The following is a 20,573-nucleotide window of genomic DNA, read 5'->3' on the forward strand; positions in this document are numbered from 1 at the left end:
AATTAACAGTGAATTCACTAACCTGTTGTTTCATGAGAAATGAAATTAGAAAATTACATTTGAACTCAATTCAGAAGTGAAACAGGTTAAACTGGGGACAAGATGGACAACTGGTCGGCACACCTCCCTCACAATTCAAATGACCCGAGCTCAAATGTGGCTGACCCTGCCTGTGTAGTTGGGTGCATGTCCCCCCCCTGCGTGAATTTTATCCAGGTATTTCAGTGCATATGTGGTAGGTTGATTTGAAGACCTAAATTGCCCCTAGGTGTGATTGGTGGGTGACCAGTTTGGGGCGTAACCTGCCTCTCACCCCAAGATAGCTGGTATAAGATCAAGAACATAGTGAGGGTAAGCAATACGGGAAATGGAGCTGTTATATACAATATATGGGTCTGGATAATGTAGTGTCTATAGTTCATATTTTGCTGATGTCCGATAGAATAGGTCAAACCCCACATTAGGGTCCAGTCTGACTTCTAAGTTTGATTAATTTGTTTTTCTTATTCAAATACACATCACGGCATAAATCTGGGCTCATTTAAAACAGGTACGAGTCCTACGGTCGTCCCATTAGGTGTCATCAAATTTGCCGTTTTCTTACCCCAAGAGCGTACACTGCTTCTTTTCAAGGGAACGTTTGCAATCGCAGTACAGCGAGACCAAAGTAAACACTAAATGCATCAAAGCAGTAGTCAGATCCAATCCAATTTCAATGCAGGTATGTGATACAGTTAAGGACAAAGGATGAAATAAAGCGAGTAATATCTGTTTGAATTTTAATCTGAAAGGGAACATTTCCATTTTGAAACTTAAAGTTTGCACAAACATTAAGCAATCCATTCAAAAATAAAAATCAGAAAAACCTGGACGTTTACAATGCGGTCAGCATCAAGCCCACTAAAGGTCACCTAACACAAGTCACTAGAGAAAAAAAAAAAAAAAAAAAAAAAAAAATGGAGGCAGATAAATCGACGCAATGGAAGAGGACAAACTTGCTCAGAATAAATTTAGCAAGTGTAAAAATAATCTGCTTTTCATCTCCAATGACAGACAACAGGTGAAGAACTCAAAAGGTTTTATTTTGCCACAAGACTAAATGATGTCAGTTGTCCATAATATCCCTTCACACGCTCAGCTCGTGTGAACAAAAATGTACTTTAGAATGAAAGAGAAACGCAGACAAGTTTTCCAAGATGTCACTGTGACTCAGGGGACACTAAGCATGGGAAGGTCCAAGGTTCCTCACGGGCAGAATAAAGATGATCCATTTCTGAATTTAAGGCATTCATGTTGAAATTCCTTTTTGGGCTCTCCCGCGGTCTTCAACTCCCCCCGTGAGACTCCTGGGTTCGATGTTCCTTGTCCGAGGGCCCCTATACATGTGAATTAAAGCGTCGGCAGTTGAATTAATGGACCGCGGAAAAGAAGTCACCGCGAAGAGTGCATCAAACCTAGTCAAATTCTCCTTTTATTTCAATTGCAATTCACAAAACACAGGGGGGTGGTGGGGGGGGGGGGGGAAAGACCCTCATTCAAAACTCAAACTTTCAACTGGACCATGTCAAACATTTGTCATGTCAGCACACTTCCAAACTCTCAAACAGCAGCAGTGTAATTTCCACACATGGAGGATGCAAGGTAACACGGAAAAGAAAAGCACACAGGCAGACACACAATTCACATTGAATTGGACATCAAGAGGAAAGCTTTGGAAGGATACATACTTTAAGCGCTTTCACCATGTTCTAAAACAACTACTTGGGCTGGGAGATGATGTCCTCGGGATGACACACGCACACTCGCACAAAGCCACAGCGTCTTCCACCTCTCGCAGGCATTTGTCCCGTTCCAAAAAAAAAAAAAAAAAAAAAGCCAACAAAAACCAAACAGTCTCTGCTCACTCGTGCTTTCGTTCACGTTGCACTCGTTCGTTCGATCGCTCGCTCCACACCAAATCCCACTCATCGATCTCAGACATGTTGTCCATCCACGACAAAGGGAGAGGAATTAGAAGGTGACACCCACCGTGGAGCACAGTAAATGCAGAGTGAAGCTTGTGTGGTGCTGATGGCAAAGGGTTTACACGTGATACTGAGATCTGTAGAACATTGCTGCCAGTGAGGCGCTTCCTCCCGGGAGCGAGCGAAACAGTTGGTTAACTGCAGGAGAGATGGTTGGCAAGGCGTTTCCATCAGATTAGGTCAGAAGGAAGGGGAAAAAAGAAAAAAAAATGCATTGCATATACAACAATGATCTCGAGCCCACTTTGAGGGGAACCAGCGGTCTGGTGGTACTCACGCACCTTTACAATCAACGGTGCATGCACGCGTCACTTTCTGAAAAGTAGCTAACTAAACCCATCCATAACTACTGTCACATTTTTCAACTTGCTTGTTAAGGGGGGGGGGGGGGGGGGGGGGGTTGTTTGTTTTTGTGATAGTACTTACCAGATTAGGCTAGACCAGGGCTGGGGAATTTGGACATTTGCCTAATCTCCGAGGGCCACGCTAAACTCAACAACACGTCCAACTAAGGCTTTGGGCTTTTTCAAACATTTAACTTAACATTTAACAAATTTAACAGTGGGGCCCGAGCCCTGGCCGGGGAGCTCAACTGAACTACTTAACTACATGCCCCAGTTGGAAGACTTTGTCTCCATGGAGCCGCCAAAGCCAGAGCTGAAGCCGCTGCCCGAGGCCGAGTTAGTACCCGCGGGCCAGCCCAGACTGGCCGCGGTGGGGCTGCTGTAACTGGTGCTGGTGGAGCTGTACGTCTGATCCCGAGTGGTGGCGGCTGTGCCCCCCGCCGCCGTGGTCATCCCCTGCTGGTTGGCCAGCATGCCCATCATCCCCCAGCTGCTCTGCAGCGCCGCCTGGGCGGCCGCCACCATTGCGGGATTAAGGCCCAGGGCGCTGAAGTTGACCCCACCCTTCCCCCCTCCGCCCGCACCCAACCCGCCACGACTAGCGCCGTACGCCTGACCGAAGCCGCCCGCCCCAAAGCGCCCTCTTTCCATCATTTGCCTACTATTGTTGTGTTTGGGCTCGGCGTTGGAGATGTGCACGCTGACGCCCTTGATGATCAGGTCCTCTCCGCACAGGGCCTGGGCCACCTGAGGATAGTAAAACCGGCAACATTGTCACGACCGGGTTTCTGAAAAAAGCTCAAACGGGCGGGACGGTCGGAAGGTTATATACCTGGTCGTCGGCGAATGTGACAAATGCGAACGCCCGGAAGGGTTTTGGGATGAAAACGTCTGTCACTTCTCCATATTGCATGAAGTACTGTCGCAGCTCATCAGGGGTCATGTCCTCCGTGCAGCGGCCCACGAAGATTTTGCGACTCCGCATGGGCTCGTCGGGGAACGCCTGATCAGGAAAATAACCAAGCATGACATCATGTGCTCCAATCGCATACACAGTGTAAATATTGTTCTGTCCTTTCACATGCAACATGCACACACGTCTATTCCCATACTTGTACACAACAGAAACAACTGTGTTCCAATTTTCACACGGTGCGAGGAAAAAGTATGTGACCACATTACAATTTCTTACACTGATGCACAAATTGGTATTTTTTTTTTAGGATGAACACAGCCCACCATGTGGGGAGGGAAAAACACCAACATTGAGACCTGATTCCAAATGTAAAACATGGTGGAGGACGCATGGCCATGCTTTCTGAGGTCATTTGTCCAACAGTTCAAGGTCAAGAGGATTTGGTGGGGCAAAAGGACAATGATCCAAAACAAAAAGGAGTAAATCAACAATGGCTTCAGAAGGAGAAAATGCCGTTTGGCGTGGCCCAATCAAAGTCCTGACCTCAAATCAACCGAGATGATGTGTATGACCAGAAGGGAACAAAAAGTCCAGGAATCTTCCTGAACTGCAACTGTTTTGTAAATAAGAATCGTCCAATTGTTGTGTTGTTGTTTGTGCACATCTGATACCGTAACTAACAAGAAACGATTAGTTGGCTACTTACTTCTACCAAATAAGTCAGAGACGGTTATTAAATCTGGTTCACTGTTTAATCCCTGTCCTGTGACTGTCGAGATGTGAAGCTCTATAAAATTATGGAAAAAAATTGTTTGCATGTATTAGTTTAACCAGATCTTGATTCTTGTGCTTTAGATACGTGCACACATTTGAGAAATTATAAAGAATTCACCAAATTTTTCCTGTCACTGTGTACACAAGGTAGACACCCGTCTGCCCAATTGCATACAATATGATTACATCTGATCATTCACACAATTTAAACAACTGCCTGTCACTTAGACAGCACAAAAACACCTGCCTGGCCATTCAAACACGCACACAATGTAAATAACTGCCCATTCACATTACACCCAGACATTAGGTGTAAAAGTTAGTCAGCGCTTTCTTGTGTTAAGACGAAAAGTGGATACCTTTGAGTTGGGGAGCTTGCAGTCGCACCATCGTCCATCTATCATGTGTCTCTGAGAAATCACTTTAACCTGGGTTTCATATTCAGTGAAGCGCACAAAGCCAAATCCTTTGGAGTTGCCCGTGTTTGCATCCCTCTTGATCTGAGGAGGAAAAAGAATTGCTGATTGATAATGATTTATTTCAAGGAGAATTCCAAATTTGGCAAAATAATACCACAATACAGAGCAAAGGTCTTAAGGTCCCCACTTGTAGCACACAAATATATATATATATGCGCGCGCGCGCACACACACACACACACACACACACACACCTGGGTGTGTGTCTTTTTGTTCAGGGCCGAAGCATCTTGACACCACCAAATATTTGTGGTCACTTAAGACCTTTGCACAGTGCTGCATATAACGTCAAAGTAGGAAGGGCTGCACTACCTGTACCATGATGACCTCTCCAAAGGTGGTGAAATAATCTTTCAGGTCTTGTTCTGTGGTTTTCCAGGGAAGGCCAAGGACAATAAGGTCTGACGTCTTCTGATAACCCCTTTTGACTTTCACAGCTGAGGCAGCATCAATTTCCTCCATCTTTCTTTTGTTATCTGCAGAAGATGTCACAATATGGATGGAATAAAAGAAAACTCTGCTTTGGAGGACCCATAAATCGCAATGTGACATTACATTAGGCAAAACTCCAATACACAGTACATGACGTGCATCACCAATTCTGCCTTGAAGGAGATGACAATGCTCAGTTTGTCATGTCAGTGGTATCAATGGAACAAAATGGACCTTGGTGCGGCGCAGTAAATGTATTTATATTCTGCAGGCCACTGGACCAGATAAAGTTCCAACATGACATCGGTGGAAGGGTCTTGCCAAAAGAGATCACTACCAATATAAGGGATATTTAGTGGCTGAAATTTGTGCGACTGTCATTTATACATCCACTTTCTTAGCCGCTTATTCTCACAAAGAGTTGTGGGAGTGCTGGAGCCTATTTCAGCTGTCATTGGCCAGTAAACATAAACCTGAACTGGTTGCCATGGAGACACTCAATCACACCTAAAGGCAATTTAGTCTCCAAATCATGCATGTTTTGGGGATAGGAGGAGGAAACCAGAGTGCCTGGAGAAAACCCACGCAGGCACGGGGAGAACATGCAAACTCCAACGCTTTACAGCTCCTCCATCGTGCCGCCCCAATTGTCATTTAGTTTTTACTAAATTTGTGCACATGCAGTTGTAATGTTCATTTTTAGTTTAACCAGGTGTACTGAAAGGCACTGAACATGTGTAGTCATATTTTGAACTATGTTACAAAATATTTTCAAATCCTACACGTGAACTGTAAGTTTCTATTACAAATACTTGTAAGTAAGCACCACTTAGTGACAATGAGAAAAGGCTAGTCGTACAGTCACAACATTTGAGAACCAGTGTTATGGTGGGTCAAAATAGTGGAAGTTCTCCCACTTAAAAAGATGAGAGGCCTGAAATTTTCTTGATATGATTACCTCACATATGATACAAAATGACTAGAAAAATAAATTCAGAAAAACCATAATCAGATTTTTTTCAAGTATTAGCAAAAATTATGGGAGAAAATTAGCATTTCATCAAACGTTCACCTTACTACTTTGGAATATAATTTTGGCAGTGACAAAGGGTAAACATTTTCTCGAAGTCTTCAAACAGTTTTCCACACATTGTTGCTGGTATTTTGGCCCATTCCCCCATGCAGATCTCCTCTAGAGCAGTGATGTTTTAGGGCTGTTACTTGGCAACACAGACTATCAACTCCCTCCAAAGATTTGGTGATGGGGTTGAGACCTGGAGACCGGCAAGGCCTCTCCAGGACCTTGAAATGGTTCTTACCACTTACCAAGCCACTTCTCAGTTGTCCGGGTGGTGTGTTTGGGATAATTGTCATGCTGAAAGACCCAGTCATGTTTCATCTTCAATGCCCTTGCTTGTGTAAGGAGGTTTTCACTCAAAATGTCATCATACATGGCCCCAGTCATTCTTTGCGTTACATGGATCACTCGTCCTGGTCCTTTTGCAAAAAAACAGCCCCAAGCATAAATGTTTCTACTTCCGCCTACTTCACAGTAGGTATGGTGTTCTTTGGCCGAAACTCATCCTTCCTTCCTTCCTTCCTTCCCCACCAAACAACTTCAGTTTTCACTAAAAAGTTCAATTTTACTTTAATCTGACTGTATGTTCTTCTGGATCATCCAGATGCTCTTCAACAACCAGGAAATGTACAGGTATAAGGAAGTGGACATGACTGGCAATGCAGTATTTGAGCCCTTAGCGGCGTGGAGTCTTACTGATGGGAACCTTTGTTACTCTGGTCCCAGCTCTCTGCCGGTCATTCACAAAGTCCCCCTGTGTGGTTGTGGCATTTTTACTCACCATTCTTACGATCATTTTGACCCTACAGGGTGAGATCTTGCATGGAGCCCCAGATTGAGGGAAATTAGTGGTCTTGTATGTCCTCCATTTTCGACTATTGCTCCCACAGCTAGTATCTTCACACAAGGCTGTTTACCTATTTGCAGATTCAGTTTCCCCAGCCTGGTCCAAGTCTACAACTACGTTTCTGATGTTCTACGATAGCTCTTTGGTCTTGGCCATAGTGGAGTTTTAGGAGTGTGACGATTTGAGGTTGTGAAGTTAGGTTAGGGGTTAGCCTAACCCTAAACATTTATAATGATGATGAGTAGACTGTATACCGATATGATCGCTGTGATCGGTTTAGGACAATAATTACCATCATCAGATTGGATTTCATGTCATAATCTGCCAATCAATTACATCGATCGGTTCCATAAGAGATTGAACTCTGCGTCGATATTGTGTATGAATTCAAAAGGTAATTTTTACCATTGTCATGTGTCTTGTGGCGCAGTATAGTAACTACCTGATGGCCAATAAAGTTTACTGTCAATCTTGTCAGGGGAAAAACACTGTGTGGGACTATTTTCCAGTGTTTCAGACAATACGAAAGTTATCTGGAGTTTGTGCACAACTCACCTACTTCGTGGGGGATGTCATCTAAATGCCAACACAGGGAAAGAAGGGGAAAAAAATAAAGGAAAAGTCCAGACGCAAACGGGTCCATAGAACCAAGACAGTGAGAAAGTTTAAGTAAGCATGTCATCAAGAGTATGTCTTAGATTTATTACAGTAAGTTAGTACCCATTATTTCTGTCACGTAGTAATGTTAATTTGACCTAACCATATCTTTGTGGCCAATCCTCGAATGCCCCCTTGTGTTTGTTTTAATTTTTGTCTAAAAGGCTCGAGAATAATTTTGACGTGAGATTGTCTCCAGCACCCCCGTGACCCAAGTGAGGATAGGCAATACAGAAAATGGATTAAAAAAATACAGTACTCAGTACACAAGTATATATTATAAATGAACAAGCCATATAAATGGAAATTACGCCATCTTGTGATCAGATCGTTTTTTTTTTTTTTTTTTAACTCACTGATCATCCCTAAATACCCTAACCATGTAAACCTCAATTCAGTAAACGAGGGGAGGACATGGAGCCTCTTAAAGAAGACATAGTTCAGTGTAAAAAAAAATAAAAAAAATTCCTGTTTATAAATCACCTTCTTCTTTATACAATACTTTCCTTGTAAATTCTAAAAGAATATAAAAAAAAATGAAAAATTCTGGATCCCCCCACATTTTGTCTCACGGGTAAGGTATACCTATGATGAAAATTATAGAACTCTCCTCTTTTTAAGTGGGAGAACTTGCACAACTGGTGGTTGAGTACGTATTTTCTGCTGCACTGTACAAACCGTATTACAGATGTACTGTTGTATATAGACCAGTAATTCTCAAACTGCTGCACAGTATGTCATGGGCAATTCTCAAGTGTCTTCTTCTTCTTTCCCTTTCAGCTTGTCTCGTTAGGGGTGGCCACAGCGTGTCATCTTTTTCCACCCTAAGCCTATCTCGTGCATCTACCTCTCTAACACCGACTGTCCTCATGTCTTCCCTCACTACATTCATCAGCCTTTTCTTTGCTCTTTTGCCTGGCAGCTCCATCCTCAGCACACTTCTACCAATATACTACTCTCTCGCCTCTGGACATGTCCAAACCATCGAAGTCTCCTCTCGCAAACCTTGTATCCAAAACATCCAACTTTGCCTGTCCTTCCAATGAGCTCGTTTCTAGTACTATCCAACCTGCTCACTCCAAGCGAGAACCGCAACATCTTCATTTCTGCCACCTGCAGTTCTGCTCCCTGTTGTCTCTTCAGTGCCACCGTCTCTAATCCGTACATCATGGCCTCACCACTGTTTTATAAACTTTGCCCTTCATCCTAGCAGAGACTCTTCTGCAACATAACAAACCAAACACCTTCCGCCAGCTGTTCCAACCTGCGTGGAATCGTTTCACTTCCTTAAAACACATTTTCTGTGCTGCCTAAAATTATCCAACTTCACTTGGTCCAATAAAAGATGTTCACTACAAATACCATCTTTGCTCATCCATGGCACTGGTGTAGCGAAAGACAGAACAACTAAATGCACTTTCACTGGATTGCAGAAGGTAAATTGACCAGCGTATACTATCCTCCTGTAACCATTTTCTTTCTATGTATTTGGCTAATTTAGACCAGCAATAACTGTGGCCTTAGCACAAAGACAGTAATACTTAGCAACATAAAAAAAATTTTATTAATCAGACCACAGGTTAAATACTTTTTAGACGACCACTATCCAAACAGGTTAGCACCTTGTGTGAATTAGAGTAGCAAGTACGTTAGTTTTTACAGAAACTGCTTGCGAATTACCATTTTGCAAAAACTTCTACTTTGAAATTAAAGCCACTAATATGAATCAGTGTTAGTGGCCTTACCTTTGGGGTAATTGACCACGTAGACCAGATTTCCCCAGTCGCTCTCTGGCGCATGCAGGACGCCCTCCACAAGCCGGACTCCGCGCATGCACTGGGACTCTGGATTTCTGTAGCGGAGTCCGCAAGCCCCTGGAAACTGGGCCGCGACAGACGACAGCAAAACGGTGCCATCATCTTCCGACGGAATCTCCATCGGCTCCTCGTTCTCGTCTTCTGCCACCCGAATGTACAACTCGGACATGTTCTCTGAAAGGCCGGTAGCCAGCTTGAAGCCTCTGGGTGCTACCTCACTACGAGGGAGCTACACACGCAACTCGAATTTGCTCCCCGTGAAGCAAATTGAAATGCAAGAAATTCCGAAAAGTCGACACCCTTGTGACTTTTGTATGCGCGAACGTTTGGTTTTATTGACCTGGGGAAAAGGACGAAAGGCGTCACTTAGCTCCTTTGTCGACGGCAAATACGTTAGCTAGCTAGCTACCAAAGCTAGCAAACGGAAGCGCGTTTGAGAAATGAATAAGCATCCACTTTTGCTGTGGACTCGCAGTTAACGTATATAAACGCAGTCTTCTTACCTGCGGCCTTACGGTCGAAAAGTACAAGTAAAATTTCGAAACACGACGGTGAAATTGAAAGTCCAAGCTGTGCTACGCACAACGCACCCAATTAGCAACGACACGCGCCAGCGGCTACCTACAGTTAGCTAACAAAATGGCTGCTTACATCTAGACTGACGTCATCCCAATGAGTACGCTGGAATTTTACAGGGCTGACATAGATTTACATATGTAAATGATTGCTTTCGCGGTGGTTAGTGCGATAGCAACGACGCCATATTAGAGGTGGCAAATTCATCACTCTTTTTTACTTTTTTTTTTTTTTTTTTTTTACCGCTTGATGTACTCTTCGTTTTTGCACTCAAAGTGACCTCTCATGGTATTAGGCAAGGCAAGACAAATGTATTTATATTGCAAATTTTATATACGAGGTAACTCAATGTAATTTACATTATTTTAAAACGAGCAAAGAGCAAAATAAAGAAAAAAAAATCAAGTAGAGAAAAATATAACTACTAAAAACGTTCAAGGCAAGAAAGACCACTGAAACATTGGCAATGCTCTAAAATGCTCAATCATAGAATTGGGGGTAAAATAATCAGGACTTAAAAACCGTTCAAAGCTTACTTCACGTCTGTTTGCAGTTTGTTGGAGATGTGTGCCGAACTTTAGTGGTAAACATTCATTCTTTTATCTTCTATTCCACTTATCCTCTCAAGGATTGCGGGCTTGCTGGAGTTTCATCCGAAGGGCGCCCAGACAGTCATCAGGAAGAAGACTAGCATCTTTCCACTTAATATAGATATATACAAATTGGATGTCAGTTTTAGTAGGGAAGATATTGTACATCCATCCATTTTCTTTTGCTGCTTATCCTCACAAGGGTTACAGGGAGTGCTGGAGCCTCGGGGAGATCATGCAAACTCCATACAGGCGGGTCTGGGATCGAACCTGAGACCTCAGAACTGTGAGGCCAACACTTTATCGGCTGACCCACTGTGCTGCCAGAAGATACTTTATCACAACAACATTTTTGTGACCCCTGTTTGCAATTTAATCTGTGGAATATGTGGAAAATGCAAAAAAACTACCCAATGATAGGTATGCCAAGCTTGTGGAATCATAGTCACACTGTAATTACTGATGAATCTGTATCAACATATTGAGTAAAGGCTGCGAATACTTATATACATGTGCTGCCTCAGTTTTTCATTTTTAACAAATGAGCAACAATTTGAAAAAATTTTTTTTTTCGAATTGTCATAATGGGGAGTTGTGTTTTATGAAAAAATAATTTATTCAATTTTGTACCATGAAAACGCTGTGAATACTTTCCTGAAGCACTGTGTGTGTGTGCGCGTGTATGTTAACTTTAACTTTGACATAGAGTAGGTAGGATGTGAATTGTGTTAATTATGTGCTGACTTTGTTCATTTCACTGCTTCTATTTGGACTTTAACTTTAACATAGATTAGGTTGTATGTGCGACCCCTAATCGGGACAAGGTGAAAGGAAAAGAAGAAGACTCTACATTTGATGATGTTTCAATGTGATTGAGGGGGTTAAAATATAAGCATAGTCCTGTCACCAAAATTATTTTGTTAATGTTTGTTTATTTTGACGGGAAATGAATAACTGTAAGGTGCTCCTGTCAGAACCCTGTACCAGCAGCATAAATCCAATGTGCCAATTGTTCATGATTTACTAATTCTATGACAAAAACGGGTTCCAGCTGTTGCTTTCAGTGTTGTTACTTAAATGAGGTGTTTCAGGAAATACATCCAATAATTTTTGGAGCCACTTATCCTCACAAGGGTCGCGGGAGTGCTGGAGCTAATCCCAGTTGTCATTGGGCAGTAGGCAAGGTACACCCTGAACTGGTCGCCAACCAATCGCAGGGCACATGGAGACAGACAACAGTCACACTCACAATCACACTGATGGGCAATTTAGTGTCTCCAATTAACACTTGTTTTTGGGATGTGGGAGGAAACTGGAGTGCCCAGGAAAAAAAAACACGCACAGGAACTGGCAGAACCTGCAAAGTTCTAACAGGCAGGTCGGGAATTGAACCCCAGTCCTCAGAACTGTGAGGCCAATGCTTTCCAGTTACTCCACTGCACTGCCTTCAACACAATGAAAAGAAGATTTTAAAAAGTAGTTGACAGAGACAATAAACGTATATTATAAGATTTGTAGTTGAATAAAGACAGAATTATACGTTTATTTTGAGAGCGTTACAGCAAGCAAATGGAGTGCAGCACCGTGAAAGATCCCTGCAGAACACTGAAAGAACAAGAGAGGGCACTATTGTCTTTGTTTTCAGCATCTTGGATTAGTTGGCAACACTCCGCCACAATTCGTTTTGCCACTTTACCAGTTTAACACGTATTCTCTTTCAAGACGTTCCTGACTCACTTATAGTCAATTAACATTTCATGATTACCCATACAGCCTACCTTGCAAAGCACGGATGCGGCAGAGAGGAATATTTGCTTTATTCCAAGCAGTGAGTTTGTTTTTCTCTTGATAAATACAAGTATTACCCACGAAAGGTCAGGAATTAATGCCGAATGGCGGAAGGACCGTCCTGGTGAGGCCCATTGTTGGTGTGACCTCCTGGTGTGCACTCAAGCATCTGCAAATGATAACCATGCAGTGTTATGTACTTGCATGCATCATATGCAATGAGCCGTGGGGCAGAAAATCTAAACTTCCTCGTGTCTTTGGTCCCCATCTGCTCAGTGAACTTATGAGCAGGAAACAGGAATAAGAGGTTCAAAAAGCGCAGCAACATCCTCGCCTCTTTCATGTGGCGTCTTCTCGGCCATCACCCTATCTGCAGTGACTGTTAACTTTCTTTACAAAGTTAAAAATCCCTTTCATGTTCCACTGTTCCTATTTTGTTTTAATTTCAGTCACAACATATGGTTTGCACATCTGGGAGATGCTAAGTGTGGTGCCCCCCACCCCTCCCCAACACTGCTCCTGTGAAGTGATCCATATATGGTCTTCGTTGTCAATGCTGATAATTACTCATCATTATTACAAACAACTCCTTCTTTCATTGTCTGCTTTGAGGTTGCTTTAGAAGGATGCATTTGCTCCGCAAATTGTCAGAATTTCCATCACGTTCACACCCGCGCACACACACACACACACACACACACCACACACACACACACACACACACACACACACACACACACACACACAACACACACACACACACACAGACATTTCATTTTTTTTTAAGGAAAACAAAACTCATTTTGTTTTTTTAATTGTTAAAAAATCGCCGTTCTCAATTCCAAAGTATCCAATGTCTTAAATACATAGTGACAGAATAGTGAATATTAGAATACTGCTGCAAAGAGAGAGAGAGAGAGAGAGAGAGAGAGAGAAAGAAAGACAAGGGGGAATGGGATGTGACCAATTTTCATAATGTAAAACCAATAAATACAATTAAAATGTTTTTTTTTTTTCAAACTGTGAAAACTGCAGATTAGTTAATATCTCAAACACACTTTGTGCATCTTCTAATGTGACATTATATATATAAATTGGTACCCCGACACTAGTGAGTTGAAACTTCAACCATGTTGCTCTTGGTCCTCTACTCAAAACATGGCAAAAAATGTAGAGCATGTGACAAGCAGGAATACAATTGGTTCTTCCTCTCCTCTCCTCTGAGGAATCCAGCACTTTATGCACTATTGAAGAACCAATAGGCCGCTGCCGGACAGCAGGCAACCGACATAAAGACTGTGACAGTGCACTGCACTGTCGGAGGGTCACTCACTGGTTTAAAGTTTTTAAAGAGGTAGATTTATATTGCTGGAACAGTGGAACAACTGGTGAGTGTCTGCTTCACAGTTCTGAAGACACGGGTTCAAATCTGGCCTCATGGACTTTGCTTGTTTTCGCCATGTCTTTTTGGAATTTACCTGGGTATCCCCCAAATATGCACGGTAGATTAAGCAAAGACAAATTGCCTGTAGGTGTGAATGTGAGCGTGAATAGTTGTTGATAGATGCCCTGCCATATCGCTGGCGACTTGTTCAGGGTCTTACCCGCCTCTCGGCCAGAATCTGCTGCGATTCTATTGAGGGTAAGCAATATGGAAGATAACTAATTTATTCATTAATATGATTATTTTATTATTGCTTTTTGTTTACTTCCAATTTTGTTTGCCCTTTCTTTCAGCTGCGGTTGTTTTCTTAAGTGCTCTATAAATTGAGTTTCATTGACTGTAGCCATTAATTGATATGGCCCTGCAAACCTGGGAAGAGCTCATTGCAACTACAAACGCTGAATATAATCGGATAACTTATTATCTCAGCTCATTCCAAATCAAAGCCAATTGATTGTACGTGCAGTTAACCAGGACTGACACCTCACAACAACAAAATGGAGTGAGTTGATGCTCAAGACAAGTTTAGGCATCTCCAGCCTCCTCTGCTCTCGTGCACGTCTCTCAGCGCCGGGCTTTTGGCTTTTGGCACAGCCGACGGAGCTTCACGCCACTGGAGGGCCGCGCGGAGGAAGAGGGGGAGGAAGGCTACGTGTGGGTTTGAGTGGTTGCTGGGCCTCTTCATCTCGCTTGGTGGGTAATTACAGAATTATGGGTCAACCACGCATGTAACCGCAGTTACGTTGCACAGTAGCAGATGTGCTCATGACATTATCCAGCAGCAGAGCAAAAGGTAAATAAAAACATCTGCAGCTGTTGCTACGGACCTTTGCCAAACTTGCCTCCAAGCCTAATTGTTCCCACATGTGCCCGCTGAGCTGGAGTAGTAAAAGGGGCGGGCCGGCCCTCCGTTTCAGAAATACCCTTGGAGAAATTTATGAATGGGACAGTAAGCGTCTGATGGTGGTTGTGGTGGTGTCTGTTTCTACCCACGTTTACGTGTGATTCTGGCCTGATCATTGTAACTTTGATAAGAACAGCTTTGCTTTTTTCCCCTTGCTGTCTGGGCCACTAAACCATCTCCACAAAAGTCCTCCTGGTCGCAGTGTTCCCCTGCTAAACCTCGGATGTGTGTGCGTGACAATGTCAGGGAGGTCTCTGGTTGGACCTGAGCCAGCCCTGCTGCAGCCCACATGAAAAAAAAATGTAAGGAAGCGGCCCAATTTTTGAGATATCCTGTCTTTGCTTGACTTTGGACAACTGTACATGGCTCGTCATTGTGTGTTTGCGTGTGAAACCGCACTCAGTGGTGGGGCACTTGGGGGGCAATTACCTGGAACATCCTACTCCCCAGTTGCCACTACTATGAGAAGTTTAATGCAGATGTCCTATTTGGTGAAAAGTAATAATCACAAAGACAAAGAAAAAGTTTCTGGCATTTGCATACACTATTCTGTACATGCGGCACGGTGACGCCGCTGGAAAGTGTTGGCCTCACAGTTCTGAGGTCCCAGGTTCAATCCCGGCTCCGCCTCAGTGGAGTTTGCATGTTCTCCCTGTGGCTGCATGTGTTTTTTTCCGGGCACTCCAGTTTCTTCCTACATCCCCAAAACATGCAAGATTAATTGGACACTCTAAATTGCACCTAGGTGTGATTGTGAGTGCGACTGTTGTCTGTCTCCATGTGCCCTGTGATTGGCTGACAACCAGTTCAGGGTGTACCCAGCCTCCTGCCCGTTGAGAGCTGGGATAGGCTCCAGCACTCCCCGCAACCCTTGTGAGGATAAGCGGAGAAGAAAATGGCTGTATGGATATTCTGTACATGCACCGAGCTCCATATTCTCACAACCAATCCAGAAGCTGTATCAGAACTGATGTGCTGACAGCGATTCTTTGACACTGCTGGATAGTAGTAGGATGTTTCTTAATCTGGTTGTAGTCTGTACAACTGAAATGCAACGACAGCGGTCCACAGACTTTAATTTAGTATGCAAGTCCAGGGAATTGAAGTTGAGTCCCTTTTGTTACAGGTCAACCACAACCACGCCGCTTGTCTTATGTGCTCCTGCCAGGCTTCTTCACAGCTTTTGTTAAAAATTAGTGCATTCAAAATCAAGATTTGTCCCGAGCATGAGGAATAATTTTGATTAATCATGGTGCTTACCATATGGCTCAAAGTAATCATGACAATTTTTGGGAACATAATTGCTCACCACTACCTTTAGAAATTTCATAATATCAGCGAATAGAAAGGCAGGCAAGCAGAAAGACAGAGGCATAAAAATTGAGAGGTAATATGATCCGTTTTATCCTAGACAAATGAAACTTATAAGAAAATGGAAAAAAAAGTGCAGAATACCTGACATACACAATAATGAATTGATCACAAACGTACACACACACACACACACACACACACACACACACACACACACACACACACTTCTGTCTTGTGCAGTGAAACTGGCTGCCAACAGCATGTGCCTCCTTTCCCTCTCTCATTAACCGCAACTGTCAGCTACTCAAGAAGAGGAGCAATTAAACTCTTTAATAAACCCTCACCATCAATTCCTGTTTGTTGATGTTGTTGTTGTTGTTGTTGTTGATGGTGTCAACGAGCTCTGTGCTAACTTGTACTTAGGTGAAACTACTCTAGCAGCAAGGAGAGACTTGGAGGCCTCTCCATGTGGCGCACCACATAGAGGCCGGCAACAAAGACGTAAAACGCAAAGACGCAGTGAACATTAACAACTCGATGGTAGTAATACATAACTCGCCGGGGCGCTTCTTTCCTTGTCCCGCTTCACTGAAAAGGCAAACAAAGGGGTGCAAACTGTCAAGATAAAGCGCTACCGGTGTCTTTGGGCTTTTTAAAGGCCAGTAATCTGGGTGGCTTGGATGAGGGACTGTAAAGTCTCCCATGTTTGCGCTTGTCCGCTGATGATAAGGCCGCTTCGCATCCTCGTCACTAACGAGGAGAACATGCAGCAGCAGTGTTGGAGAGACATTTTTCTCACAGTGATGAAAACCTGAATCCTTTTTTCTTACATTGAAGTCATCCTGATTTCCTTTTAATGTTAATATACACATGTATGGTATTAAATTCTAATGACAGTTTGTACCCAGAGTTGTTGTAATGAGCTGAACTTTTGGTGACCTCATGAATAAGGCAAAGGACATGTTTGCTTCAACTGTGAAGCCTGGAAAAAAAAAGAGAGACTGGGATGGATTTTCACTTAAATATCAAGGCCGGACAAAACATTCTTTGGAATTTAAAACAATAGCCTTTCTTTGGGAGGTTATCAAAACATGTATACAGCTGTACAAGGAGTTTCCTGATCCTAAGGCAAAATGTGGTGTCAGTTATTCCTATTATCACGGCGGGCACTGGAAAAATAATAACTAACATGTCCTGTTCAGAAAGACAAAAAGCTCACATTTCATGTTCAGTGGAAAAAATTACCTCTTGTTTGGCAGGCGTATTCCCCTAAAAAAAGAAAAAAAAAAGAGACACACTCAAAAAAAACAAACAAAAGTGACAGTTTTGGATTTATTGTCTTCAGCTCTTTTGTCTTCAGCAGTTAGTGTTTGTGTCTTTGCCATGGAAACAGCGGGCTTATTTATCTTAAGGGCCCTTATACAATAACGCCCTGTTTTCCTGAGCAAACAACAGAGGAAATATCAGGTCAAACCTCCTTCCCCTCTCTAATGATCAGGTCAAATCAGCCTCACCATTCAAACAGCTTTTTTTTTTTCCATACACACATATTCTATTAGTCAGAAATGGAGATTTATGTCTTTAGTGTGTGTGTGGTTTTTATAGCCCTTTTTGTTATTCAAGAGGCCATATTGTTGAAGGAAAAGGGAAGTGATGTTTTTGTGTTTATTCTCAGGATGCGTGAAACAGAAACACAAGCTGGATACAGAAAATGGACTCATCTTACACCCTGTTTGCGTTATTTACGGGTCACCCAAGTCCCCTCCTTCTCCTGCTGTAGCTTGTTTTTGACATTTGATTTACTACAAGATATGTCAGTTGCTTCTTCACACGATCAATCTGTTAAATCCATACGTGGTCAGTGTTATTATTTGCAAACATCGTTGTGCCAATGTTCCAGGAGAAAACTGTATACTTCAACCCTCCCCACTCCCACCGTCTCCAAGAGCAGTTATTATTCATTTTTCAGAGCTCATCTTTTCTACTGTCCTCAGTCCTCATTGTGCAACTCAGTTTCTTCCCATGGAAGAAAGTGACATTTTCGATGACGAGAAATCTGCATTAAACCACAAGGTGTGTGGTAAGTGTATGTCACAATTAAATTACTTAATGGCTGAAAGTCCCACGATATATCACAAGTAATTTACATCAAGTGTCAGGGTAATAAAGACTTTGTAAAACTTACATTGAAATTCAATTAGAGTGTTGAATGCATAACCAAAGCCGTGAAAAATGAACTCATTGGGGGTCCCTTTTCATTACTGCCCTGAGGCAAAAGAGAACATTAATTTAATACATTCAATGTTTTTTTTCACATGAACATTTTTAGCTTGGTTCGCATTTATGTACCAATGTTTCTAACACAAAGAGGGACCCTGCCAAAGACTACATTATTCAGTACGAGAACACTGCCAATACACACACTCACACACACACACACACACACACACACACACCACACACACACACACACACACACACACACACACACACGCACAGCTACACGTGCGTGCTCACACAAACACAACCCTTGTGAGGATAGGTGGCTTGGAAAATGTAACGGAATGGGGAAAAACAAAACAACAGTATATATACTGTATATTTTCTACTTACTATTTCTCAGGCACAGTTTGTGGCATGGATGGGTGAGGTTTGTCTTAATTAAGAGATTTCAGTTTTACCTCACTGGATGTGCACCCTTCAGTCAACCACAAAGCCAAAACATATCCAGGACCCCTTCGGCTTGAGCGTCATCCTTAACTAGAGAGCTAATTAAAATACTATTTCATGAACAGTTCCAGCTAAGTAAATGTCGGTTTACCAGGGTTCAATAGACTTTACAACACCTAATGATTAGGAACACAATTACAGTTTAAAAGGAGGCATAAAGATTCCCTCGGAAAAGAAGCAAACTTGTTTGTTGGTGAAGTGATGACCTAGTGTGTCAGTCTTGGTTAACAGAGTGAGGAGGGAGTGGGGGTAGGGTCACGTTGGGGGCTGTCAACTTGATGCTCCCAAGTTTATCAACCTCCTTTGCACATGAATAGAAAACATGTATTATAGCTTCCATTTGGCGAGCACATGCAAAGACAGCAAAGCAAAAAAATGTAAAGCTCTTCTTTAAAAAAATACATAACTATATTAAATTGTCATAGTAAATAAAGACAGTGAGTATTGATATCAAGGTAAAGAAATTAAAAATATGGATAAAGGTAAAAAGAGATTGTACAGAGAAGTATAGCGATAACTAGAGTAATGGGTGTCTCAACTCATGAGATTTTTTTCAAGATACAAGTTGCGTTTCAGCTGATTTTTTGTTTTGTTTTTTGCTTTGACTTGTGGCAGAAAATTGAGATACGACCACCGTATAATAGCAGTTAACTGAACTCAATTTCTCAAGAAGGAGCAGCTAGGTAGATAGTGAACAAATCGTCAAATTTTTTAATGCCACACCCGTTGAGGTTTATTATCTGACTAAACATAAAACAACCACATAAAAAAACCATCATCAAAACCATAATGTATAAATACATTATAGATGGTTTTGGAAACTTTTATGATTCGAACTTTAGGTCAAGCTTAGATATATTTTCACTTCCTCCTTCTAAAGCCGACAGTTGTGATTGTACCATTCTGCTATAGTCTCAAACATCACTGTTTCCATGTATGACCTTGAAGCACCACCTTTTTGTGAAATCCATTTGTTTATTTAGGTTACAATCACAGTTTTGAACACAGTAAACAAAATTGACTTTTGAACAGTTTCATCGTCATCTAGACTTTTTTATGGATCGACCACTTATCTTGGTAGTCATATGAAGAAATGTTATATAATTTGTGCACATTTGTCACAAGGTCAAGGGTATCATATTTTCCACATGCTCTGTGCACTGTATATGTTTTACTACGTGTTTACAGTTCATCATGTTGTGTTAGCAGTTTGTTATATATTTATATTTATAAGAACCAAATCCGATGAACGACTAAATAATTATATCATGTTTCCAATTGTAAGCAATCAAAATGTAGCCAAATGTAATGAATTTATTAATTTGATAAATAGTTAAAGTATTATTGTTTTTGGGCAGAAAAGAAAAGAGGATTGGATACTTGGAGTCACTCTTTTCACAAACCACGGACTAAAAATAGCTTCCGACCTGACTTCCAACGGTTATATCAAATCAGTCACGAAAACCGCATTCTATCACCTGAAGAACACATCCAGGGTGAAGGCCTGCATGCACCAAACAGACCAGGAGAAGCTTGTCCATGCTTTTATCTCATGTAGAATTGACTATTGTAATGGTCATCCAACTGTCGCTTATTGTGAAAGGTGCAGCTTGGGTTTTGACACGCCAGGAGGAGGACTACGGAGAGAAGAACCAAAGCCATGACCGCCACAATCACCATCACAGCCATCCCGAGGACCCTCCAGCTCCGGGGTGGCTCATCAGAACTCCCCAGCTCCTGTCGCCGTCGAGACAGGGGCGTGGGACGGCCCCGGACCGGTCTCCGCCGGTACTCCTGGACAGGAACGTGAGGCGGCTGGGGAACCGTCGTCACCTTCTGGCCAGCAACGTGTAGCGGCT

General features: G+C 42.5%; 1 protein-coding gene across 3 annotated transcripts; it reads right to left on the bottom strand.

The window, feature by feature from the left end:
• Nucleotides 1-1,061: 1,061 nt before the first annotated feature.
• Nucleotides 1,062-10,050, bottom strand: tardbpa (TAR DNA binding protein a). Of its 3 annotated transcripts, XR_009797015.1 has the most exons (7): nucleotides 9,297-10,037; nucleotides 4,850-5,013; nucleotides 4,418-4,558; nucleotides 3,201-3,371; nucleotides 3,031-3,115; nucleotides 2,029-2,162; nucleotides 1,062-1,376 (listed from the first exon to the last, which is right to left on the bottom strand). XR_009797015.1 is itself a non-coding variant. In XM_061834032.1 (6 exons), exons 2-6 carry the CDS (start codon nucleotides 9,535-9,537, stop codon nucleotides 2,630-2,632), a joined length of 1,203 nt encoding a protein of 400 aa, XP_061690016.1. In that variant the 5' UTR covers nucleotides 9,538-9,708; nucleotides 9,872-10,050; the 3' UTR covers nucleotides 2,169-2,629. The 3 variants fall into 3 exon arrangements, 2 of the variants coding, with proteins under 2 accessions (XP_061690016.1, XP_061690010.1); XM_061834032.1 differs by lacking the exons at nucleotides 1,062-1,376; nucleotides 2,029-2,162 and having other exon boundaries at nucleotides 2,169-3,115; nucleotides 9,297-9,708; nucleotides 9,872-10,050; XM_061834026.1 differs by lacking the exons at nucleotides 1,062-1,376; nucleotides 2,029-2,162 and having other exon boundaries at nucleotides 2,169-3,115; nucleotides 9,297-10,050.
• Between the last annotated feature and the right edge of the window lie 10,523 nt (nucleotides 10,051-20,573).

This window comes from Syngnathoides biaculeatus, chromosome 2 (assembly GCF_019802595.1).
Source record: "Syngnathoides biaculeatus isolate LvHL_M chromosome 2, ASM1980259v1, whole genome shotgun sequence".
Lineage (NCBI taxonomy): Eukaryota > Metazoa > Chordata > Actinopteri > Syngnathiformes > Syngnathidae > Syngnathoides > Syngnathoides biaculeatus.